Source organism: Narcine bancroftii, unplaced genomic scaffold (assembly GCF_036971445.1).
Source record: "Narcine bancroftii isolate sNarBan1 unplaced genomic scaffold, sNarBan1.hap1 Scaffold_45, whole genome shotgun sequence".
Taxonomy (NCBI): Eukaryota; Metazoa; Chordata; class Chondrichthyes; order Torpediniformes; family Narcinidae; genus Narcine; species Narcine bancroftii.
The window spans coordinates 1-24999 of record NW_027212062.1 but is presented as its reverse complement, the minus strand read 5'-3'; the positions used below and the strand labels follow the sequence as shown (position 1 = coordinate 24999).

The following is a 24999-nucleotide window of genomic DNA, read 5'->3' as shown; positions in this document are numbered from 1 at the left end:
TTTTTAAAACTTTTCCAGAGAGGGCTGGAGTTCCCCGACTGGGCACTACTCCATCACGTGACCCCCCCCCTACGATGAGAGATTGAGGCGTATGTGACTGATTTGCTGGAATTGAGAAGAATGAGAGGGGATCTGATAAAATTATGAAAGGTATAGACAAGATGGGGGAGACCAGAGCTCAAGCTAGTGGATTTACGACACAGATAAGGTGTTTTTTACTCTTCCTGAAGGGAGGAGATGCGTCCAGTTCAGCCACTGGCACCAGTGATAGGCTCCCAGCACGGGGCTCTCATCTGTTTATCCTTTGGGACATTGTACATTTTGGTTAAAGACTCCATAAATTTAGGATTTTCCGATATCTAAGAACGGAGGACAGGGAATTTCCACCAAAGCAGTGGAGCTTGAGGTTCCATGGGCTGACTGCTCCTCGCTGAACCCTAGGCCTGTGTGTGTGTGTGTGTGTGTGTGTGTGTGTATGTGTGGGGGGGGTGGGGGTGGGTGGTAGGTGAGGGAAGGAAGAGGCCGTGGTAGTTGAGAGCTGCTTGGGGGGAGATCGAAGGAAAACACCACCGCTGGTTTATACTAAAAGAATAGACTTTTTATTAATTAAAGCACTGTATCTTCCACCCATAATAAATGCACAGCGTAAACCATCAACTAGTCCGTCATTACTTTTCCATCAGAGAGGAAAATAAATCACTTATTCTCAACGTAACATTGATACAATTACTAATTAGCGTTGGGAGAGAGGGGTACTTTGTTCTGTCGACAAGGATTCGGGGTGGGGGGCGCGGAGGATTGGACCGGACATTATTCACTACTGTGTGATGAAGAAGGGGGTGGATGTGCCAAGGCAGGAACACTGGAGCGGGGAGAAAAATCATCCTGAATTAACCACAGGGAAGGGTTGAATTTCACCTCACAAAATGCGTTTATGCGTGCACAAGAGAAGAAATAAACACGGGGGGAAGGAAGGGATTATAATTGGGGACAAAACTGAACAGCGTTTCTTTTTAATTCGACTAATCCAGAAGCCTACAAGTCTTGGGAGAGGTAGCGGGGAGGGGGCAGTTGAAGTTCATTTTTAAGCTCGTTGATTCAGGGTTAGAGGGAGTGGAAGGCTGGTCGGCGCGAGTTAATTCTCTTTTATTTAAAAAAATCGTTAACAGCAAAATGAAATTTTAAATAAAAACCTTGCATTGACACCGTACTGCGGAGGACAGGACAATCTCAAGTCGTTGGCGAAACGATTGGCAAAGAGATGGAGAATTGCAGAGGATATACAAGTGGGATTAACCTTTTTCTTGATTGGTTTTTTAAATGTACACATTGTTAAATTTCTTCTTAGGAAAAAAGCCTACATCGACTTCAATTTTAAGTAGGTGGTGTAAAATCAATCACCACTATCCAAGTATGTGTTCTAGTAGTTTGAGAGTAATTCCGATTTCAGGATGAAATCGTCTTGCAAACTCAGCTGTTGTCTCGATTATAAAACAGTTAAGTTAAAATAAATTGGGCAGAACAGAAATCCAAGGTCACTGTTGATTTCAAAGCACAAACGTCTTTGGCAGGACGTCCTGGGTGGAGGGGAGAAGAGGCTCATTAGAGCTGGGGGGGGGGGGGGTAGGGTCACTGTGTCATTCCCTCCTGCAAGAGGGTTTTCTGTGGATCTCCACACAAGCCCACTGTGGGGGGGAGTTGGTTAGTTTCACGGGTTGGCAGGGAACCTCACCGTTGGATTTTTTTTGTGTAAGCACTCTGGGATGGGGTAGTGACCACTGTGGTTGGGGGGTGGGGGTGTGTGCGTATGCTGGCGACTTGAGGGTTCAGTCTGTGGGTGACGTTGCAGTGCAAGGGGGGGGGGGGCAGCCTGAACACACGTACACTCACCCCACCTCCCACCCAACTCCACGAGTTGGCATCTCAGTGGTGCAGACGGCCGGGCCAAAGGATTAGTGTGTTCTGAAAGCAGTGAATGTGTCTCGGGCACGAGTCCGGTCACAACGACCTGTTTCTGACCCGGTGCAAATTTTATACATCTGGTACTTTTTTGTCTTCCCCCTTTTGACACACGTTGATCAACTGGCGTCAGTTACTCAAAAGAAATCTTCCCACGATGTCCGCGAGCTAACTTTGTGGATAGGCAGAATAACAGTGCAGCACAGATTAGATGGGCCTGTTTCTCTGTCATAATGTTCTATAAAGTGATGGGGAGGAACATAAAGGGGTGGGTGGGGGGGGGGAGAGAGACATAGGGAGAAAGAGAGAGGGGGAGAAAAAGAGGGGCGGAAAGAATGGGAGGAGTGAGAAAGAGGCAAAGGGAGAAAGAGAAGCAGTGAGGGGAGAGAGAAAACAGGAGAGACACAGAGAGGAGAGAAAATTGAGAGAGAAACAAGAGAGGAGAGAGAAAACATATTGGGAGGAGAGAAAATTGAGAGGAGAGAACCCAGAGGTGTATGGTGAGCTGGCTTAGTATCTCCTGAAGGATTAGTCCGATTGCAGCCAGCCCAAGCAAAACCGTCAAGGTGCACCTTCAGGGTCTGCCTGTTGGTCTCTTTCACCCCACACTCTCTTGTCAGACCTGTCGCTGGTTCCAGTTCGGGGGAGGGATCGTTAATCACTACGGAGTTTCTCTGCCATGATACAGCTCAGTCTGTGGTACCAAAGGAGGGGAGGGGTGTTGCCATTTGGGACCTGAGGCAGAGGGGGAGGGGTACAAGAAGGGCAGTTGGAGCCCGGGGCAGTCCTGAGATGGGACATGTCCATCCCCAGCAGTGGAGGGGTGCTGCAGGCAGATCCGCTGATGGGTGTAACATGGATGCAGGGCTGGTGTGAGTCCCCTGCTTGGAGGGTCTAAACAGGAAGGGTTAGGGTTACCAGAGAAAGAGGCTGTGAGGGTGAGAGAGATTTATTGTCAGAATACATACATGACATCACATACATCCAGAGACTGTGAGAGAGAGAGAGAGAGAGAGAGAGAGAGAGAGAGAGAGAGAGAGAGAGAGAGAGAGAGAGAGAGAGCATAGCGAGAGAAAGAGATAGAGAGGCAGATACACAGAGCACGAGAGATAGAGAGAGAAAATGCCTTGCACTGGCCCCACTGGGAGAAAAGTCTCTTCAGATTAACACTTCCGTTTCATGGTTACACCTTTAAAAGGTTCTCATCCTGTGATCACTGGTCTGGATCAGATTGGGTCTCCCACCACTGGGAACCACCACTCCTACCTTCCCTCCCACCTCGAGTGAGCTACACGTCAGCCCACAACGTCTGCCCTGATCCCACAATGGTGGGGGTGCGGGAAAGAGGGAGGGAGAGAGGATAAAACAGGATCCCATTTGATGTGGAGCTGGAATTGTGGGCACAAAATTAAAACCAAATTGTATTTCTCTGCCCTGCCCCACCTGGGGATTTCAGGGCAGCAGCGCCACAGATTTCCATATGCTTAGTGTGTTGCTGGTTGGGTAATGCCAGTGGGAGGACGAGAGCGGCGGCGGCTTGCATCGCGGACACGCGACCCAGACAGCTGGGAATGCCGAATGCTCCCTTTCTCCTATGAGTGACATTCAATGGGCTGAGAGCTGCCCCTTCACCACCCCCCCTCCCCCCCCAGTCAAGCTTCAAAGTGGAATGAGTTGGGTGTGGTGCAGGAGACACTCTCCTCTGCGCAATCCCCAACCCGTTGGAATAGCGAGACGGGGACAGGTTTGCACCCCCCACTTGCTGTGACCCTGCTGCTTGCCTTCTGGGAGGAGGTGCTGGTGATGGGGAGAGGAGTGCAGATCTCCCCTCCCTCCCTGGCTCAGTGGGTCAGAGGGTGGGGAATGGGAGGAGGTCCCAAGGCTCCCACCGCACTAAAATGCATCACTGTCAGGATTTAGCTAAAAATGCTCGCCTTGGGTGGGTGGTGGTGTGGAGGAGAGGAATGGGGTCATCTCCCGCCCACACACAGCCCTCTCACCCCTTTCCCCTTGCCCCACCTCCCTCTGCACACCCACCTCACTTGGAGTTGCACAGAAATATCGTCCGTCTTGGGCAGACCTGGAATAAATTAAACTGCTGCTTCTTCACAACATTCAGGCCTCTCGGCAAGGCCGTTCGACCAGTTCGTCAGGTTAAAACTAAAGGTAAGGCCAAAGTGCGTGTTTCCGGTCGGAGACTCTCCCCTCCCTCCACACCTCTGAGCGCCTGGGGTTGTTGCTGAAGGGTTCCAGATGCAATGCTGGTGGCCAGTGCAGTTTCCAGGGGATGGACACCAGCGGCATCCTGATCCCTGGGGGTGGGAGGAGTTGGGAGGGGGAGTGGGTGAGAGAGGAGGGGGGGGGGGGGGAGAAGAGAGAGAGGGGGGGGAGAAGAGAGAGGGGGGAGGGGGAAAGGAGGGAGAGAGAGAGCAAACCCGGACACTTCGTGGCTGGAAACCGGAAACAGGCACTTTTCCGTTCCCTTCTGTGAACTGGGAGGGAGGGAGATGTTTCCCCCACGCCCGGTGAGTGTAGGCGAGGGGGTAACGACTACTCCTCCTTCTGTCGCACGGTGATGGCGGCCCGCTGATCCCAGTGGCAGCTGTCATCAGCAGTTAGTGCATTGAACGGAGAAATACTATTGCAGAGGTCACTGTCTTTCTTTAAGGCACTTGGCGAGCAGGGGGGAGGTAGCGGTTCCTCCTCCCTCTTGGCGCTGCCGTTCAGCCGCGCCGGGCTGGCTGTTAAGCTGGGCACCAGCGGCTCAGGGTTCTCCCCTGTCGCCCCCTCCTCCTCCTCCTCATCGCCTGGTTGGTCCTGCTGGTTGTCCAAGGTCTGAGATCCCTCTTCTGCTGCTGGGACACCTGTCCCGCTGGCATTCTGTCGGGCGGAGGGGCAGCAGAGGGTGGTGGAGGGAGGGGGGCAGGGAGAGGGAAGGAGAAAAGAGGAGAAAGGAGGGGGAATAGAGAGGGTCAGAGGGAGGGGGAGAGAGGACAGTGAAGCAGTGCCAAATTACCACCAGTTCCCGGCAACTCTGACACCACTTTGCATTCCCAACCCCTCCCAACAACAGCCCCTCCCACCCCCTCCTGCGTACCTGGCCATCCCTGCAGCAGGCTGCTCCATTTTTCGTGCTGGTCCCTTGGGTTCCTTTCAGGGCCGGCGCTGCCTCCTTTGGTTGCCTTCCAGCAGGAGGGGGGAGGTGATGAGAAACACACAAACGTAGTTCGCCATTAGCTTTCCCCCCAATCCACCCGACCCTTCCCACCCGAGGAGCAGTCCTATGCAAGCCGTGACGTCCCATCATAAACTGGTTCGAGATGCACTTGGGAGGGTCATGGGTGGTTTCGGTCGCCCAGCTGCAGGAAGGACATCCGTTAACTGCAAAACGGGGTGGGAAAGATTTCCCCGGACAAACATATGCCTGAGAAACTCAGCAGGTCCAACATTACACAGGCACTCCCCGACTTGCGATCTATGTCCATCTGCACATGTGACCAAAAACTTTTAAATATATATAAAATTTACATGACTTCTGTTGTATTTGACAAACTATAACAAGGATACAGGGCATATAATAGTCAAAATGTGTGGACTTACCATGCTAGCCGGTGTCCTGGGGTCCGTCGACTGGTGGCGGCCATCTTGATTCCTGTGCGCATGCGCTTGCACACAGGAATCAAGATGGCCGCACCCAGCCGACAGACCCTGGGATGTCGTCTAGCATGGTTAGCTTGGACCAGAATGTGGAAAGATTCACCAAGGTTGATGGACAAACTCGGAAAGCTTTAAGTTATTATCATCACAAATCTACGATGAAAAAGATTTGATTAAAAAGTTTGCTTTTAAGACTTCAGGACTCCATGTGTGTGGGCAAAATTCTGACATGTCCATTTTGAGATACGACTGACCGATTGCAGTTGTAAGTTGGGAAGTATCTGTACTTACCCGACTTGCCCACGTGGGGCTCTGATGCTCTGTAAGCACCAGTTTGGTAACAAGAGCCCAGAACCAGCTGGGAAGACAGACGCAGAACGGCTGCATTTTGGCTCAGAGAAGCAGGCTGGAATGGTGAGCGGATGGAGGAAGTCAGTGGGTCAGGTAGCACATGGGGAGAAATTAGGTGCAAGGGTCAGCCCTTAAAACAGGGCATGAACACCAATTGTCCTCGTTTCAGGTAACTCCCTCCCCTCTCTATTTCTTCCTTACCCTCTGCTGAACTATGCTGTCTCCCAGCTGCAAGTGGTCGGAAGGATCCTTTGTCTCATCAAGGAGAACAGCCTCCCAGAGAGGAGTGCGACCCTCGGGCAGTAGGGAGGGACTTCTGGCTTCCAGACAGGAGCAGGGCCCTCAGGCAGTAGTGGGGACTTCAGGCTTCCAGACAGGAGCAGGGGCCTCAGGCAGTAGTGGGGACCAGGCTCCCAGACAGGAGCGGGGCCCTGGAGCAGTAGTGGGGAGCTCAGGCTCCCAGACAGGAGCGGGGCCCTCGAGCAGTAGTGGGGAGCTCAGGCTCCCAGACAGGAGCAGGGCCCTCGGGCAGTAGTGGGGAGCTCAGGCTCCCAGACAGGAGCGGGGCCCTCGAGCAGTAGTGGGGAGCTCAGGCTCCCAGACAGGAGCGGGGCCCTCGAGCAGTAGTGGGGACCAGGCTCCCAGACAGGAGCGGGGCCCTGGAGCAGTAGTGGGGAGCTCAGGCTCCCAGACAGGAGCGGGGCCCTCGAGCAGTAGTGGGGAGCTCAGGCTCCCAGACAGGAGCAGGGCCCTCGGGAAGTAGTGGGGACTTTGGGCTTCTGGGCAGGAGTGAGGACCGTAGTTGGGACCAGCGGTAGCGGAGAGGTGTTGGAGACTGGCAACAGCAGTGGGGAGGTGTTGGGTACCAAAAACAAAACCTCAAAGACCTAACAAAGCCTGGTCCCAAGCGTTTCGGATACGGGGAAATTTACTGCATGAGCAAAATCTCAGTAGTGCCCAAACAAAAAGGGAAGGCGGTGGAGGGAGGAGCTCGGTCCCACAGGCAGGAGGTGAATAGGGGAGGGCATGCCAGCATGCAGGCGGAAGGGGGACGGCTCTGAGAAATGAAGAGGGAACGGGTTGGAGAGCTGGAGGAAAGGAGACAGAGGGATGGGGTAAAGATGGAGAACGGAATGGGGGCTGGCGGAGACCATCAACGTCTCCAGTTTCTGCTAGCCTATTCTCCGTTCTCCCTCCCTTCCCCATCCTGCTCTGTCTGCATGCATTCACTCCATTGATACCTCTCCTCACTTTTTATACCAAGTGGGACAGAGGGGAAAAGACAGGGAAGGGACTGGCAGGGGATTAGCAGAGATAAGCAAAACCCAAAAAATTAATATTCCAACTGGATGGAATTATCATTGACTTCCCTGGCCACTGCTCTGTTCTCCATTTCTTCCCCATCCCTCCTGCCTGTGAGACCGTGCTCCTCCCCCCACCATTTTATCTGGGTGCCTGCCAACATTTTGCTCCTACCTTGAGGAAGGGGTCAAGTCTGTACCTTTATGATATAAAGTGCACTGTTTGACCTGCTGAGTTTATCTGGATTGTGCCTTTACATCGTGACTGGAGCGGGGTGCGAGTTACCAGGAGGGGGCTGTGACTTTTCTCCCTGCTGGCTAAGGGGGGGGAACCTTCTGGAGGGGGATCAACTCAGAAGGGGTGGCAATAAGGTGGACATTCCTCGTCTTTATCCTCCAGGGTTAGGGAGTCTGAAACTAGGGACGGGTTTAAGGTGAGTGGGGGAAGATATGAAGGGGAGCTGAGGGGTACTTTCACACAGAGGGGGGTGGGGTGGTAGGACAAGCTGCCAGAGGAAGAGGTCGAGGTGGGGACAATGGATGGTGTCGAAGGATGAGGACTGAATGCAGGCAATTGGACTGGTCCAGCATGGTGGATAGTGGGCAGAAGGGCTTGTGATTGCCGAAGAACCAGTAGAGACGCCTTCCTTATCGATGCTGGCAACTAGTGTCCCAACTAACCCTGCCTGACATGAATGGAGAAGCCTTCACCTTCCTGCCTCCCGACCCTCCTGGAATGTCCTCTCCCTGCTCAAGACCCTCCCAGAAACCATCTCCTCTCTCCCGAACTTCCCGGATACCCGAAAATTCTTGGGATGCCATCTCCCCATTCCAGGAATGCACTGGGATGCCCTCTCCCTTCTCCCAACCTTCACAGAACCCCTCTCCCAATCTCGACCTTCCCAGAACCTCTCCGGTCTATCTCCCCTCTCCCATTCTTCCTGGAACCCCTTAGGGCCACCTCCCCCATCCCATGAATTCCCTAGAACCTCTCATGATGCCCTCTCCCCACTCCAGTCCTTCCTGGACACCCCGCCCCCTCCCTAGGACGCTCTCTTGCCACTCCCAACATTCCCAGAATCCCTCTCCCCACCTGACATTCCTGGAGACCAAGAACCCCTCGGATGACATCACCACACTTCCGACCTTCCTGAAACCTCTTAGGGCTGCCCCCACCATCTCCGCACCATGGTAACGTCAGCGAGCACCCAAGGGGGGGGCAGGTGGGAACACTCACCCTCTCCCGTGGCCCCCGACGGACACAACTTGCAGGTTGAGCGAGCCCCGGCCCCGTGCTGGTCGACTGCCGGCCCACTGACCCACCACCATGCCCGCGATCTCCAGCTTCCCTCCCTGGGAGATCTGCTGGAAGCCTGCAGGGGGAGGGGAAGGGAAGGAGAGAGGGGTAAGATAGAAAGCAGAGGGAGAAGGGGGCAGAAATGAGTGGGATTAATGTTGAGAGAAAAGAGGGAGAGAGAAGGGAGAAAGCAGGGAGGGTGATGGAGAATGTGAGGGGATAGAGGAGGGAGAGAGTGGGTAGAGAGGAGATGAAGGAGGGGAGTGTGGGGGGGGCCGAGAGTGGGGGGTGGGCCGAGAGTGGGGGGGGGGGGCCGAGAGTGGGGGGGGGGCCGAGAGTGGGGGGGGGGGCCGAGAGTGGGGGGGGGGCCGAGAGTGGGGGGGGGGCCCGAGAGTGGGGGGGGGGGCCCGAGAGTGGGGGGGGGCCCGAGAGTGGGGGGGGGCCCGAGAGTGGGGGGGGGGCCCGAGAGTGGGGGGGGGCCGAGAGTGGGGGGGCCGAGAGTGGGGGGGGGCCGAGAGTGGGGGGGGGGGCCGAGAGTGGGGGGGGCCGAGTGGGGGGGGCCGAGAGTGGGGGGGGGGCCCGAGAGTGGGGGGGGGGGCCGAGAGTTGGGGGGGGCCGAGAGTGGGGGGGGGCCGAGAGGGGGGGCCGAGAGTGGGGGGGGCGAGAGTGGGGGGGGGCCGAGAGTGGGGGGGGCCGAGAGTGGGGGGGGCCGAGAGTGGGGGGGGGCCGAGAGTGGGGGGGGCCGAGAGTGGGGGAGGCCGAGAGTGGGGGAGGCCGAGAGTGGGGGAGGCCGAGAGTGGGGGAGGTCGAGAGTGGGGGAGGTCGAGAGTGGGGGCACAGCAGAGAGGGGGAGGGGGCATAGCAGAGAGGGGGAGGGGGTATAGCAGAGAGGGGGAGAGAGAGAGAGAAAGAAGGGTGTCACCAGCAGTGCGCTCTTCCGAGATCCCCGTGCCAAAAAATTGGCATTGAGCTGGCCACCTGGATTCAATCCAGCTCCACAGAGATGGCAGTCTCTCGACGTGTGACACAGTGGGAAGCACTGTCCCTCATGCTAACCAGCCGTCACCCCGTCCTTTCTTTCAGCAAGTGTACAGGGCCGTGGGACGACAGCCTCACCACACCCCTCCCCCATCAACAAGGTGTCCTGGACAGAACCAAAGACCCCACCCCCCTCCAATAGGGTCCCAGGTGGAGGTGCTGACCCCATCCCCTTCCCAGGCACTCACCGGTGAAGCCCCGTCCCCTGCCCTGAGGAGGCGGCAGGGGCCCAAAGGAGCGGCTGTACATGGGCATGGGGTAGAAGGGCGCCATCATGGGGGGTACAAAGGCCGGCGGGGGCATGGATGGGGGCAGCATGGGCTGGCGGCTCAGGTTCAGCCCCTCCAGGATGCTCTGTCTCATCTTCTCCACCTTGGCTACCTGGTCAGCCTGCAGCGAGGGATGAGGGAAGAGGGAGAGTGGAGGAGGGAGGCGGGGGGGGTGGAGGAGGGAGTGGGGGAGAGAGAGAATGGAACAGTAAGAGTGAGGGTGTAGGTGAGAGGGGAGGTATGGAGAGGTAGACGGAGTGGGGAGGAGGGAGGGGCAGAAAGAGAGAGAGTGGCGGAGAGCAGGGAGAGAGAGGGAGGAGGGGGAGACAGTGTGGGCAGAGGGAGAGAGAGGAAGGAGCGGGGAGTGGAAAAGAGCAGTAGTGGTGAGAGAGGAAGTAGGATGGAGGGAGAGAGGGATGGAAAGGGAAGTAGGGGAGAGCGAGAGGAAGGAGAAGGGACAGGGATAGGAGAGAGAGAGGATGTGTAGAAGAGGGGGTAAGGGAGAGAGGGAGAGAAAGTTTTGACCACACTAATTGAACAAACACCAACCTGTTCCTTGGATTCGCCACAAGGACCTTACTCCCCAGGTTGCAGACTGTTTGACCTTCTTCCACGTTCCGGGGAGGGGTGGAACAAACGGTTTCAATCAGCAAGTGGAAATGGTGCCCACAGAAGGCAGGGAGTGAGTGTGGAAGCTGATGGAACCACGTGGGGACAGGGGTCAAATCAGCCAAATCTGATGCCAAGGAAAATGCTGCCAGTGTTGGAAATGGGGCCCTGGGATTGGACTCTTTTTTCTCTGCTCGCATGTGACCCAAATCCCGCCATCCCCGGCACATCTGTGGTTGGCCCAGAAGTGTGACAGTTCCGTCCGTTTCCCCCTCTGTCCTGGGCAGCCCACTCCGGGCACCCCCTGCTCTCTGCCCAAATAAAGCCAGCCCCTCACATCTCCTTTCAACATTCCCTCCTTCTCCTTCAATGCCCATCCTCCACCGTTTGACTTCCTGAACTTACACGGGTTCACCCACAGGAACGTAAATCGTCATAAAGCAACATGAGACAAATACACAAGGATCGATAAACACTTGTAGAAAAAAATTTTTTTAACGTGTGGGGAAGGCGAGTTTTCAATGGTGTAGGGAGCAGGGCTTTTTTCTTACAGACGGGGAGAGGGATTTTCACACGCAATGAAAGGGATTCTCTATGGGCAGGAAGAGATTTTCTACACAAAATTAATTAAATTTAATTTCAGACATACAGCACGATAACAGGCCCTATTGGACCACGAGCCCTTGCCGCCCAATTAACCTACAACCCCTGGGGTACGTTTTGAAGGGTAGGATGAAACTGGAGCCCCCAGGGAAAACCCATACATGGGGAGATCGTACAAACTCCTTACAAACAATGTGGGAATTCAAAACTCGGTCCCAATCGCTGGCGCTGTAACCGCATTGCGTTAACCACTGCACCACAAATGTCGCCCAAAGGGAAGAAAGTTTGGGGGAAACTGTCAGGATTAGGTTGTTACACAGAGTTGTGGAATGCACTGCCAGGGTGGTGGTGGTGGCTGGAACATGAGGAGTCTAGTAGAGACTCTTAGACAGGCACATGGATGCAAGAAAAATAAGAGGGCTACGAGGTTGGGAGGGTTAAGTTTTTTTTTCAAGTATACGTAGGTCAGTACAAGATTGTGGGCAGAAGGGCTTGTACTGTGCTTTAGTGTTCTTTCGCACGGTGTTGGGGATCACAAGTGCAAGGACATTAAACACAGGGCAGGGTACGGGGATGCAAGGGCAAGGTTGTGGGCAGCAGGGTGCGGGGTGAGGTTGCTGGCAGCAGGGTGCGGGCATCAGGGTGAGGTTGCTGGCAGCAGGGTGCGGGTGAGGTTGCGGGCAGAAGGGTGTGGGGAGACGGTGCAGGGTGTGGGTGTAAGGGCGAGGGCAGCAGGGTGCGGGGTGAGGTTGCAGGGTGTGGGTGTAAGGGTGAGGGCAGCAGGGTGAGGGTGAGGGCTGCAGGGTGCAGGGTGTGGGTGAGAGCATCAGGATGAGGTGGCGGACAGCAGGGTGCAGAGTGAGGTGGCGGGCAGCAGGGTGCAGAGTGAGGTGGCGGGCAGCAGGGTGCAGAGTGAGGTGGCGGGCAGCAGGGTGCAGAGTGAGGTGGCGGGCAGCAAGGTGAGGGCCCACAGAGCTTGAGCAGTAGGGCCTACCTGTCCATCACAGAGGTCAATGAGAGGGGCCTTCTCGCGGACAGCCCGCACTAGCTTGCTGTGGAGGAGCTTGCCGTCGAAGTAGATCCAGGGGCAACAGTGCTCCCAGGGGATGGGCTGTCCGCAGGCGTCGTTGGCAAACAAGGCCGTGTCCACGCCACTCATGAATAGGGCGGCCAGCTGGATCCCCCGGGCGTCCAGCTTCTCAATCTTCACTCGAGAGGGGCAGTGGGGTGGGGTTAGGGGTGGAGGAAGGAGAGAGGGGTTAGACCGGAGCTGCCCAAGCAAAACCACAACATTCTTTTCTCTCACATGGAACAACTCCCCCGTATCCATTCCCGCAGCGCTGCCCCCTCCTCTTGGCCTTCCTGTGCAGAGGGATCCCTCCCCTTTTCCCCTCCCACAGAGCTGCCCCCACCTGTGGAGAGGCCACCCTCCTGTTGCCCCTCCCGCAGATTTGCCCCCCTCCCACTGCCTCACCCACGGATTTGCTCCTTTCTACGGATATGCCCCCTGCCATCCAATGCCTGTGCCGTGGGGTCAAACCTGAGGAAGAAGCCAACAATAGACCCTGTCTTCTTCACCCTGCCCCCTCCTGTGGAGAGACCCCCTCACCCTTCCTCCCCTCCTTCCCACCACTCGCCCCCTGATGAGCACGTCAAGTGGAGCTGTCTCCCAACCACACCCTCGGGACCCCAGGTACCTTCAACTCCTGCAGTTGGTCGGGCTCGTACAGCTTGGAGGAGACGGCCTGGGCCAGGAAGGCATCCAGCTCGTATCGGTGCAGGATGCGGCTGCCTGGCCACTGCATCATGTACCTGGGGGCAGGAAACAGCCATGTCAGACCCTGGGACACCTTTCGTCCACGTGGGAGCCTGGGATACAGCTTGCCCTTGTCAGACTCTGGAACAACAGGTTGCTTGTGTTGGACCCCAGAACCCAGTGTTACCCCTTGTATACAGTGCTCTGTGTGAGTTACACAGCCTGAGCTACAGTTCAGCCCCTGGGCACAACCCCCCCACCCCGGAAGCACATTGACCTTGTGGATCACGTAGGCAACAGCATCTTGATGTATAAGATACTCAACTTTCAACAACATTGTCCCCTCAGTGCTGGTCAACAAGCTCCAAACCAAAGGCTTGCGACATCATGAGCACCAGTCTTCACCCCATCTGAGAAGACAAGCCAACCCAGTCCGGGGCACAAGTAAGCGGTGAGGGTTGGTGGGATCCCAGGGCCAGGCAGAGGCAGATGATGAAAGGAGTGTCCCTCGAAACTAGTGCCGGATCTTGGGATGCCTGAACCTCATGGTCTCCCCCAATTACAATGATCTAGCAGGGTGCCAGGGATTTGTGCCCGTCTCCTGCAGGAAGGGATGCGGAGGCTTGGATGGGATCAGACACCTCCAGCGGTTTGCCCGTGTGTACTCTCCCCCTCCCTTGCCACCAGAAACCATGGCCGCCATTTGAACTGGAGGCCATGGTGAGAGAGAGGGAGTGCAAAGATATGAGCAAGCAGCAGAAGGGAGGCATGGCAATGCAGCACTGTAATGGCACTGTAACGGCACTGTAATGGCAGTGCTGCCACTGGTGTGGATTCCCTGAAACTGCGCTCCCCTGTGGGGTCCAACTGCCGACAATTTTAAGTGGCGTCCAAGATGGTGGCACCTGTGATCAGCAGTGGCCATGAGTGGTTGCAAACTCCGGGAGGACTGGCGCAGGGCACCAGAAAACTGGGGGGGGGGGGGAAAATCACTCCTCATCTGAGAAGGAGAAGCAAAAAGCAGAGGAGGCAACCCATGCGCGGTGGCAGGCCAGCGAAGGGTACTGTGGCTGAAGGAACCACACAGGTGGCAGGACTGTTGGTAACTTGAGGTGAGGAACGCAAGCAGGTTGCGGGCGACTGCGGTTGAGGGATTCACATTGGGCTGTGGTCTGCTGGAGACTGACTGAAGGGGTACCAGGTTTCGGATCCGGTATATGAGAGGGTGCCGAGGGTGCTGAAGGGTTCCTGATCCGTGTCAGAGGTTCAGATCTGGAGCTCTGGCTGTCGATGGTTTGGACTTGACTGTGGAGGCTGCAGGAGCGCTGGAAGTGAATCCACGGACACTCTGTGACTCTAGGGTGGGGGGTGGGAACCCTCTTTTGCTTCTCTTTCTCTGACTGTAAAAAGCGCTTCAGGCAATTTCATCTGTCTGACGGCAGATAAAAACAAATTACATGTAATATTGCAATGTCTTTTTTATATGACAATAAAGGAATCTTGAGATGGGGTGCCCATTCTGAATTGTCAAGGCTGTATTCAAGGCCAGTGGGCAACTGCAAAATGGAACTGCTTTATTCAATTTCTCCTTCCCTTCTCCAATTTCCTCCTCCCTTCCCCAAGCCTCCTACTTCCTTCTAAACTTCCCATTGAGTTTGCAAACATCTTCCTTTAAAAGCCCATACCAAATTCCCTCCTGAAACGCAGGAGGGCACTGTGGCTGCAGCCACAGCCTTGCGGTGCCAAGGAGGGGGGCAGATAATCGGCAAAATCTGCATGGGTCTCCCCACCACCCCACCTTCGTCGCAGGACTGCAGGGTCAATGGGATCACAGGGAGGAGAGAAAAATGGGGTCGACTTAAATGGGGTGCTCAGCTGGGAAGGCCTTGGAAACTTCCTGATTTCTGTGCTCAGGAGAATCGTGAAAGCCTCTGTGCCACGGAGAACCCTACCAGCCTCTGTGTGAAGAACTCTGCCAGCCCTTTCTATGTTGGATACTTCTTTTTTTAAAATTTTTTTTATTTTTCACACCATAAATCACATTAGTCATGATACACACTTTTTCCTTTTCACACATATACAGTGACATTTTCTCCCCCCCCCCTCCCTCCTCCCAACCCATCCCCCCCACCCCCCCCCCCCATCCATTTAAGGTATACAATCTAGGATACATTAAACCAGTCAGACAATGTTGTCACTCAACAAAAATACACCAGAAATTCTACTGAGTCCATTCTTTTCTTTCCTTCTCCTTCCATCAACTTAGGTAATGATTGTCCCCGGTAGGTTTTTCGCTATTGTATTTAATGTAAGGCTCCCATATTTGTTCGAATATTTCAATATTATTTCTTAAACTATATGTTATTTTTTCTAATGGAATACATTTATTCATTTCTATATACCATTGTTTGTTGGATACTTCTTGAGGGATATATATGTGACATTGTGTTATGAAGAATATTTTGGGGAAAAATTTTTATTTAATTTTTTTTGTGTTAGGAATAATTTAGAATAAGATTTGAATTATTGAAAGATATACATGTAGGAAAATGAATTGTGAACAAATTTTTGTTTTTTATTTTATTTGGTTATTTTTTTGTTTTCTTGTAATATTAGGGGTGGGGGTTGGGGGGATTAAAAGTCAATGCAATGTATAAATGAATAATAATTGATGTAATTATTTTCAATGTTGCTTGCATTGTAGATGAAAACTCTAAATTAAAAACATGCCAGCCTCTGTGCCATGGAGAACCCAACCAGTAGTGCCCAGAACTATGTCAGTCCTTGTGCCAAGGAAAACCATCAGTCTCTGTGCCAAGAACTGTGCCCAGAACCCCACCAGCACATGCCCAGAACCCCACCAGCCCGTGCCATGAACCCCACCGCCCGTGCCATGAACCCCACCAGCCCGTGCCATGAACCCCAACAGCCCGTGCCATGAACCCCACCAGCCCGTGCATGAACCCCACCAGCCCGTGCCATGAACCCCACCAGCCCGTGCCATGAACCCCACCAGCCCGTGCCATGAACCCCACCAGCCCGTGCCATGAACCCCACCAGCCCGTGCCATGAACCCCACCAGCCCGTGCCATGAACCCCACCAGCCCGTGCCATGAACCCCACCAGCCCGTGCCATGAACCCCACCAGCCCGTGTGCTGAGAACTATGTCAGTCCCTGTGCCATGGAGAACCCCGCCAGCCCCTGTGCTGAGAACTGTGTCAGTCCTTGTGCCAAGGAAAACTATGTCAGCCTCTGTGCCTAAAACCCCGCCAGCCCCTGTGCCATGGAGAACCCCGCCAGCCCCTGTGCCATGGAGAACCCCGCCAGCCCCTGTGCCATGGAGAACCCCGCCAGCCCTGTGCCATGGAGAACCCCGCCAGCCCCTGTGCCATGGAGAACCCCGCCAGCCCCTGTGCCATGGAGAACCCCGCCAGCCCCTGTGCCATGGAGAACCCCGCCAGCCCCTGTGCCATGGAGAACCCCGCCAGCCCGTGCCATGGAGAACCCCGCCAGCCCGTGCCATGGAGAACCCCGCCAGCCCCTGTGCCATGGAGAACCCCGCCAGCCCCTGTGCCATGGAGAACCCCGCCAGCCCCTGTGCCATGGAGAACCCCGCCAGCCCCTGTGCCATGGAGAACCCCGCCAGCCCCTGTGCCATGGAGAACCCCGCCAGCCCCTGTGCCATGGAGAACCCCGCCAGCCCCTGTGCCATGGAGAACCCCGCCAGCCTCTGTGCCATGGAGAACCCCGCCAGCCCCTGTGGCATGGAGAACCCAGCCAGCCCCTGTGCCATGGAGAACCCTGCCAGCCTTTATACCTAGAACTGTGTCAGTCCCTGTGCCAAGAAAACCTATTTCACCCCCAGTGCCAAAAACTCTGCCAGCCCATGGCAAGGAGAAACATGGTAATGGCTGTTCCAAGAACGGTGCCAATGCTACAAAGAATCATGCCAACCCCTGTACCAAGGAAAATTATGTTAGGCTTTTCGCAAACAGCAATGATGCTCGCCCCACCGTTCTTCAGGTGAGTCACCTAGGAGGGGACCTCCACGACCTGTGGCGCCCTCTCCACTCCTCGCGGAGGGGAGGGAAACCCCCCCTTCCCCCAGCCCTTCCTCCTCCCCCTTCCCCCACTCACCGTAAGACGCAGCAGAGCAGCAGCAGGTGGGTGGGGATGTTGGCGGGGTTGAGCATCCCCGGCGAGTCCGACCTCATGCAGGCGAGGAAGGCTCTCATGCGCCGGTTCTTATCCTCCACGGCCTTGCCAAGCCACAGTTTCTTCAGGTTTGGGCACGTCCACTCCCTGAAGGTCAGGGCTGTCACCAGCTCCGGGGTCTGGGGGGACTTTCCCTTGTAGGCTGACCACTCCTTAATGATGACTGGGGGCACTGGAGTGAAGGGTTATAAGAGGGAAAGGGCCCGCAATGAAGGCAAATCATTCGAACGCGAGTCCCACTGATGGGAGCTCCCCCCCACCTGCATCACTGTGTTGGTGCAGGAACTGGACCACAGACAGTAAGGAATGCACCAGAGGCCCTCCCACCCCCAAGATAGCTGCCAACACACGCTGGTCACACTCCCTTTACCCTGCTAACCACCCTCATGCTAACTGGAGGCAGATTCCAGAAACGGGAGGGTTTGGGTTGCTCTCTGAAGGCAGAGGCAAATCTTTGTGGTCTGTGCTCCTCCCCCTGCCATTCTTTCATCGGGGCGGCACATTTACAGCATCAACAATCGGGACTGGGGTTTGAATCTCACGCTGTCAAGAGTTTGTACGTTCTCCCCCTTTCTTCATGGGTTTTCCATGGGGGCTCCAGTTTCCTCCCATCATACGAAATGTAGCAGGGGTTGTAGGTTAATTGGGTATAAATTGGATGGCACAGGCCTGTTACCGAGCTGTATGTCAAAATGTAAAAAAAATTTCCTTCTCCCTTAGCCTTTAATTCAAACGTCTGCCTGCATTTTGCTCGTACCTTGCAGAAAGGCTCAGGCCAGACCCCTTGGCAGTATATTTTTACTTCCTCTGGAGGCTGCGAGACCAGCTGAGTTTCTCCGGCCTTTCTGTGCTTTTTAATACAATCACAGTTTCTGCAAACTTTCGTGTTTCACTCAGCCCAGCATGCTCGGAAGGTGGTGAACTCGGTTCACAACATCACCAAAACTTCCCCACCCTTCCACAGACTCCATCCACATGTCCCGCTGCCTCAGAAAGGAAGCCAGCACCCGGGAGGACCAGCCTCATCCCACACGCTCTGCCTTCTCCCAGGATCAAGAGGGCGAAAGCACGCCCCAACAGGCTCAAAGACAGCGTCTTGCTCACAGCCATCAGGCTCCTTAATGAACGTCAGCCATCAGGCTCCTGAATGAACCCCAAGCTGCCCTTGCTTGGTGTTAAATTTTTTCTCTGGATAGAAACTATGCCCTTGCTCTTCAATTTTGAAGAGCTGCATGCATGTGAGAGCTGGTTGAAAGTCTGCAGACACTGTTATTGCAATGAATGCACAAACAGCGCTGGAGAATCGCACTGGGTCACGCTGTGTCTGCAGGAACCAAAGAGTCACCAGTGTTTCGGGCCTCAGCCCTTCATTAAGCAAGTCGGCGCCTAAATATAATGGTAGGGGCAGGAGAGAAGGGAGGAGAGGGGCAGGTCGGGGGGAGAAGAGAGGATGGGGCGGGGGGAGGAGAGAGGATGGGGCGGGGGAGGAGAGAGGATGGGGCGGGGGAGGAGAGAGGATGGGGCGGGGAGGAGAGAGGATGGGATGGGGGGAGGAGAGAGGATGGGGTGGGGGGAGGAGAGAGGATGGGGTGGGGGGAGGAGAGAGGATGGGGTAAGTGGGGGGGGAGGAGGGAGGATGGGGTAAGTGGGGGGGAGGAGAGAGGATGGGGCAGGGGAGGAGAGAGGATGGGGCAGGGGAGGAGAGAGGATGGGGCAGGGGAGGAGAGAGGATGGGGCAGGGGAGGAGAGAGGATGGGGCAGGGGAGGAGAGAGGATGGGGCAGGGGAGGAGAGAGGATGGGGCAGGGGAGGAGAGAGGATGGGGCAAGGGAGGAGAGAGGATGGGGTGGGGGGAGGAGAAAGGATGGGGTGGGGGGGAGGAGAAGGATGGGGTGGGGGGGAGGAGAAAGGATGGGGTGGGGGGGAGGAGAAAGGATGGGGTGGGGGAGGAGAGAGGATGGGGCAGGGGAGGAGAGAGGATGGGGCAGGGGAGGAGAGAGGATGGGGCCTCCTCGTCCATCTAGGTACCAGCCTGCTTCTTGCCCACACCCTGAGAAACTCAAGCCCGAGACCCCAGTGACTGTCTGTTTCCTGTGTGTGCCACAGAACCTGCATAGGCTGCATGCAGGTCAAGGCTGGCCTGCAGCACAAGGTGACACACACAACTGCAGAGTGGGGAGCACTACCTTCCACAGGAATCCTCCGCCTCATGGCCAGGCGCTCGGCCCTCCGCTGGCTCTCGTTCAGGCTGAAGAGCACACCGTAGACGTACTGCCGGGCAGCCCTGTACAGGAGGGTGGCTGGGGGCAGCTCGTTGTTGGCCTCGTCCTCGATGCAGACGGGGAGCTTCAACTCGCCCTGAGGGTTGGGGGGGGGGGAGGTGGAGGAAAGAGCAGGACACAGATAGTCAGCACGCGACCCAGGACACAGGCACAAGTCAGTGCACTCGGCCCCAGACTCTCTGGGGGACAGGGCCTTCTCTCTGCACTGCTCCCCATGGCCCCACCGCTCACCGCCCCCCCGGGTTAATCTGCTGAAACATGGCCCCTAGCACGTGTCTGAGTCAAAGTCTGTCTGCCCACCATCCAGATCCTGTTGTCATAAGACACAGAACAGCTGAAGTAGGCCTCTCAGACCATCCAGTCCTCCCAACTGTTCCATCATGAGCTGATCTGTTCTCCCATTCCTCGGCCTTGTCCCCATAACCTTTGATACCCTGACTATTCAGATACCTATCAATCTCTGCCTTAAATTCACCCAACGATCTGATCTCCACAGCTGCCCTTGGCAGCAAATTCCAGAGATTCACATCTCTGACAAAATAAATTTGAACATAGAACACTCTGGGAATACAGATACATGATTCCCTGAAAATGGGATCACAGGTAGAGATATAAAGAAATGTTTTGGCATCTTGGCCTTCATAAATCTAAGTATTGAGTACAGGAGTTGGGATGTTATGGGGAGGTTTTGGTGAGGCCAAATTTGGAACAATGCATGCAGTTCTGGTTGCCAAACTACAGGAAGGGTATCAGCAAGATTGAAATATGCAGAGATTTACTAGAATGCTGCTGGATCTCCAGGAGTCGAGTTACAGGGTTAAACAGGTTCGGACTTTATTCTTTAGAGATTTGATCGAGATCTACAAAATTAGAGGGGTACAGACAGAGTGGATGTGAGTAGTCTCTTTCCACTTAAATTGGGAAAGATAAATACGAGAGGACATGGCTTTATGTTGAAAGGGAAAAGGTTTTGGGGGGCGACATTCAGGAAACTTCTTCATTCAAGAGTGTGGATCAAGATGCAATCTGACATTGTAAATGCAGGCTTAAGAATAAATTGGATAGGTACAGGATGGGAGAGGACTGGAGGGTTATGGACTGGGTGCAGGTCACTGGAATAGCAGAATAATATTTTGGCACAGACTAGAAGGGCCAAATGGCCTGTTTTATGTTCTGTGGTGTTCTGGTTTGACAGCACAGTTCAGGCCCTTCAGCCCCTTACGTACTGACCTACAGCATATCTGGCAACCAATTCTTCCTAACTAATTTTCTTCCAACCATGTGCTTGTCTAAGAGTCTCCTAAATGCTGCTAGTATTTCAGCCTCCACCAGCACGTCTGCCTGGCAAGGGCATTCCAGGCACGAAAAAACTGTGTAAAAAATCTTACCCCAAATGTCTCCCCTAAATTTCCCTCCCTTCACTTTGTACAATATTTGATATCCCCATCCTGGAAAAAGGCACTGGCTGCCCACCTTAACTCTGCTACTCAGAATCTTGTCTGGGATCTCACCTGAGATTCGTAGAGCTGCAACATGACCTCTTGACTCTTGAATTCAATCCCTGACTAATGAAGCCCAGCATTAAATATCCTATCAACCTACATGATGACCTTAAGAGAAAATCCTCCGCATCTCTGTTCAAAGCGGGTATGCCCATCAATCCTGAAGTTGGGCGGTCTTCTCCAAGGCTCCTCCACCATGGGAAGCAATCTTGCTACATCTATACTGTCCATGCCTTTCAATGTTCAAAATGTGTGGAACATAGAACTCTACAGCACAGCACAGGTCTTTTGGCCCTCGATGTTGTGCCAACCCATATATTCCTTCCTTAATAAAAAGTACTAAACTCTCCTACCCTGTAACCCTTTTATCCATGGGTCTGTCTAAGAGTCTTTTCAATGCCCCCAATGTTCCAGCCTCTACCACCACCCTGGCAAGGCATTCCAGGCACCCACAACTCTGTGTAAAAAAAAAAAACACCCTGACGACTCCCCTAAACTTTCCACCCTTCACTCTGTACACACGTCCCCTGGCATTTGCTGATCCTGCCCTGGGAAACAGGCACTGACTGGCTGTTCACCCTTATCTCTGCTTCTCAGAATCTTGTAGACTCTATCAAAAGTCTCCTCTCATCCTTCTATGCTCCACAGAGAAAAGTCCAAGCTCTGCTAACCTTGCCTCATTAGACGTTTCCCAATTCAGATAACATCCTCTGCCCCCTCTCCAGAGCTTTCACATCCTTCCTGTAGAGAAGTGACCAGAACTGAACATAATCCTCCTCACCAGAGATTTGTAGAGTTGCAACATGACTTCTCGACTCCAAAACCCAATCCCCCTATTAATGAAGCCCAGCATCCCATCGGCCTTCTTAACTATCCTATCAACCTGTGCAGCGACTTTGAGGGATGCATGGATTTGCTCCCCAAGGTCCCTCTGTTCCTTCACACTGTTAAATATCCAACCATTAACCCTGCATTCAGCCTTCTGGTTTGACCTTCCAAAATGCATCATCTCACACTTATCCAGATCGAACTCCATCTCCCACTTTTCTGCTCAACTCTGCATCCTGTCTATATCCTGTTGTAACCTACAACAATCTTCAGCTCCATCCACAACTTCTCCAAACTTCGTGTCATCCAAAGGATGTTGTAGGATTGGATGTGTGAGTTTTTTGGACTCGCAAACTTACTGACTCATCCTTTCACCTCTTCATCCAGGTTCTATAGTTACCCGCTCATTCTTCCGAACTGCAAGGAACGCAGTCCAAGACCTGCCTCTTCATTCCAGGAATCATTCTTGTGAATCTTCTCTGAACCCTCTCCAATGTCTGCATATCCTTTCTAAAATGAGCAGCCTCTAACTGCAGCCAGTTCTCCAAGTGAGATCTTACCAGTGCCATCACACCTCTGCTCATATTCTGTTCTTTCATTCAGGCCCACTGGCTGGCCTTCTCTCCACCATGCCCTGGCTAATCATGAGCAATCTCTGCTTTAAATACTGACAGCCTCTGTGACCGTAGCCCAATCCCATCTCTCATAACCCCGCCAGTAACAATTCCACAAATGCATGAAGTTCACCGTCCTGCGGTTTCACTTTCCTGTCATTAAAGGCACATCCTCTGACATTCTGGTACCTCATTCCTGCTTCACAAAGAGACAAACATCTCTGCCAGGGCTCCTGCAATTCCTTACCGAGCTTGCCCTAGTGTCTGAACAGGGGCTCCTGGTATTGAGGAGCATTTACAAACCATCTCTCCGTAGGATGCTTCATTTTCCCCCAATTCCAGAGCAAGCCCCATGTTTTTCTCTGCGGTTAACACAGTTGAGAGACGCACATGGAGGAGCTCACCCCGCCTCCTGAGTCACTTCACAAGGATTTCTCATCTGCGTTGACTGTGGAGAAAGACAACTCGGGAATTGGGGGAGGCGGGAAGTCTTCTGGAGCGGTGGTGCCAGAGGTCTTGTAACACTGGCGTAGCCTTGCTGATCTTGATTGATGCCTCATTCCTTTAGGACTTGGTGGGACTCTGCTGAACCTGCCCCCCTCAGCGAAGCGCCAGCACTCACCGCAGTCAGCACCTGGTAGATGTATGGGTACATGAGGCCCTTCCTGTGCCGATGGTCAGCCACCCGCAGGACCTCAGGGGCGACCAGGGGCAGTGGTGGGGTGGTGATATCCATGTGATTCCTTGTCTGCATGGAGAGAAGCGATGGGATGTGCGCCGTGGGGTTTGCTGGGCCAGCACTCGGCTCCCGCGCTGACAGCTGATCGTTCACCGTCTTGGTGTCGGGGGGTCCCTGCGGCACACAAAGGAAATAGGTCAGGCAATCCCCTCGATCACCCCCCCCATCCCTCCCTTTCGCAACACCCTGTTACAGGGTGCAGACTTCAGCGGAGCAGGGAACAGAGAGACACCACTGCTCCACAGGGTCCTACCGTACGGATCTGATGCTGATAGATCCACACAGTCTTTAAAAGGCCTGCCAGAGAAGCAAGTGTATTTTAAAAAAAATCCTGCAACAATGGAAGGGGGGACTGTGCCCAAGATGGTGGCGCCTCCGCTGGGCAGCTGACCACAAAGGGTTGCAGACTCCTGGGGAGCAGCGGATCGGCACAGGGCATCAGGAAAACAACCCCCTTCACCCTCGTTGAGAAGGAAAAGCAGAGGAGATGACCCTACAGGGAAGGTGACTACAGCGGCGGACCAGCGAGAGGCTCAGTGGCTGAGGGACCCAAATGGGGCTGCGGGCTACTGGAGACTGGCTCATGGAACCAGTTGAGGGTAAGAAGGGCTCCGATGGGCCTCGGGTGCTGAAGGCTTCCTGATTGTATCAGAGGGTGGGATCTGGGTTGCCGATGGTTTGAACTGTAGTCTGTGTAGCTGCAGGAGCGCTGAAGGCAAATCTACGGATACTCAGCGACTCTGAAGGGACTTTCTCTTTGCTTCTCTTCCTCCTATTGTTAGGGGCACCGGGCAAATCTCTTTATTTGCCTACGGCAGGGGAATGTAGATCATGAAGATTACATTTTTATGTATTGTTATGTGACAATAACACTGATGTTGGTGCTGTTTGCTCAGCCAAAAGAGGTGTAAGGGCGCTCCTTCCATCCAATAGCCTACAGGTCACTCTTGGGCAAGGTGTAGGACCTGTTTAACCTTCCAATCAGGGTCACATGAAGCCATGAATTGCAGATGGTGGATGGTTTTTCCAAGCAGATTCTACAAATTGGAATTGATGGTTGTAAAACTAAAAGCGCTGGGCAGGTGAATCTGCTGATCAATAGCCAGGGTTACCTGTCCAGTTTCAGACACTGTAACTGAAAAAGGCAACGGGAAACCACTTCAGTATTTTTCCCCTGTGTAATCATAAACTCAACATCGACTACTCAGCTCAAAGATGGAGCCTTCACCGAAGGAAAAGAGGCAACAACTACATCTCAGAGGGTCAGAGATCGTGACGGGTGGAGAGAATATGATCACCCATGCCGAATGGCAAGGCACCTGAATGTGGCAATAAAAGGAACCTTTGGATGTAGAATTGTGAGAGGCCATCTCACCAAGCAAGATGATGGAGGGGCTTGATAGGGGGTCGACATAGGGGGGTGGGATTCTCTGGCTGAAGTACAGAGCGTAAGTAACATTTGCCTCAAAGTACAGGATCGTGACCATGGGCTGTGAGGGAGATGGGAGAAAACGGTCATCGACCAGAGGAATTTTTGAGTTGTGGAGGTGGAGTCGAGGCCAAGATCAACTGATTTGCAAATACTGAGAGAATCAGGGGCCTCACGCTGAGGTGGCCCGCACTTGGAAGGAGTTGAAGAGCAGATGCAAGGGGTGTAATGGGTATGCTCCTTCCTTGGACGGGAAAGATTTGGAGGGGTGCAAGCATTAGGGGACCAGTGGTTCCAGGCTGCTCGACTCCCCAGACCCACTTCCATGCCAACCCGTGAGTGGAACATATGGGGGAGGGGGGCTTCATCCACACCGGAGTCCGCCACAGGGACTAAGCAGGTAGTGGGAGGAGGGGACGGGGTGGGTGGGGGGAATGCTGGGGCAGGGACTGGTGAATCAGAGAATGGGGGAGGGATGCAGGTGGTTGATTAGAAACATCCAAAGGAAGAGAGTGAGAGAAATAAAGAATGAGAGATAGAGAGGGAGAAA

At 54.3% G+C, this 24999-nt stretch overlaps 1 protein-coding gene across 1 annotated transcript; it reads right to left on the bottom strand.

The window, feature by feature from the left end:
• Positions 1 to 576: 576 nt before the first annotated feature.
• Positions 577 to 23605, bottom strand: LOC138750969 (constitutive coactivator of PPAR-gamma-like protein 2). The gene is made up of 10 exons (XM_069913069.1): positions 23518 to 23605; positions 22904 to 23193; positions 19242 to 19413; positions 16979 to 17228; positions 12782 to 12896; positions 12079 to 12288; positions 9792 to 9993; positions 8506 to 8641; positions 5057 to 5141; positions 577 to 4839 (listed from the first exon to the last, which is right to left on the bottom strand). The coding sequence occupies exons 1-10, from the start codon at positions 23603 to 23605 to the stop codon at positions 4510 to 4512; spliced, it is 1878 nt and encodes a 625-aa protein (XP_069769170.1). The 3' UTR covers positions 577 to 4509.
• Positions 23606 to 24999: the final 1394 nt, after the last annotated feature.

Bases quoted from the DNA above. Each gene is read 5' to 3' on its own strand.
- LOC138750969 (XM_069913069.1), bottom strand. From the start codon at position 23,605: ATGAGCCAGTCTCCAGTAGCCCGCAGCCCCATTTGGGTCCCTCAGCCA. The intron at 23,194-23,517 runs GTAGGGTCATCT...GTGTTGCGAAAG, and splicing joins CCGCTGTAGTCACCTTCCCT to GGAGGGATGGGGGGGGTGAT. The intron at 12,897-16,978 runs GTGAGTGGGGGA...TCCTGCCCCCAG, and splicing joins CTGCTCTGCTGCGTCTTACG to GTACATGATGCAGTGGCCAG.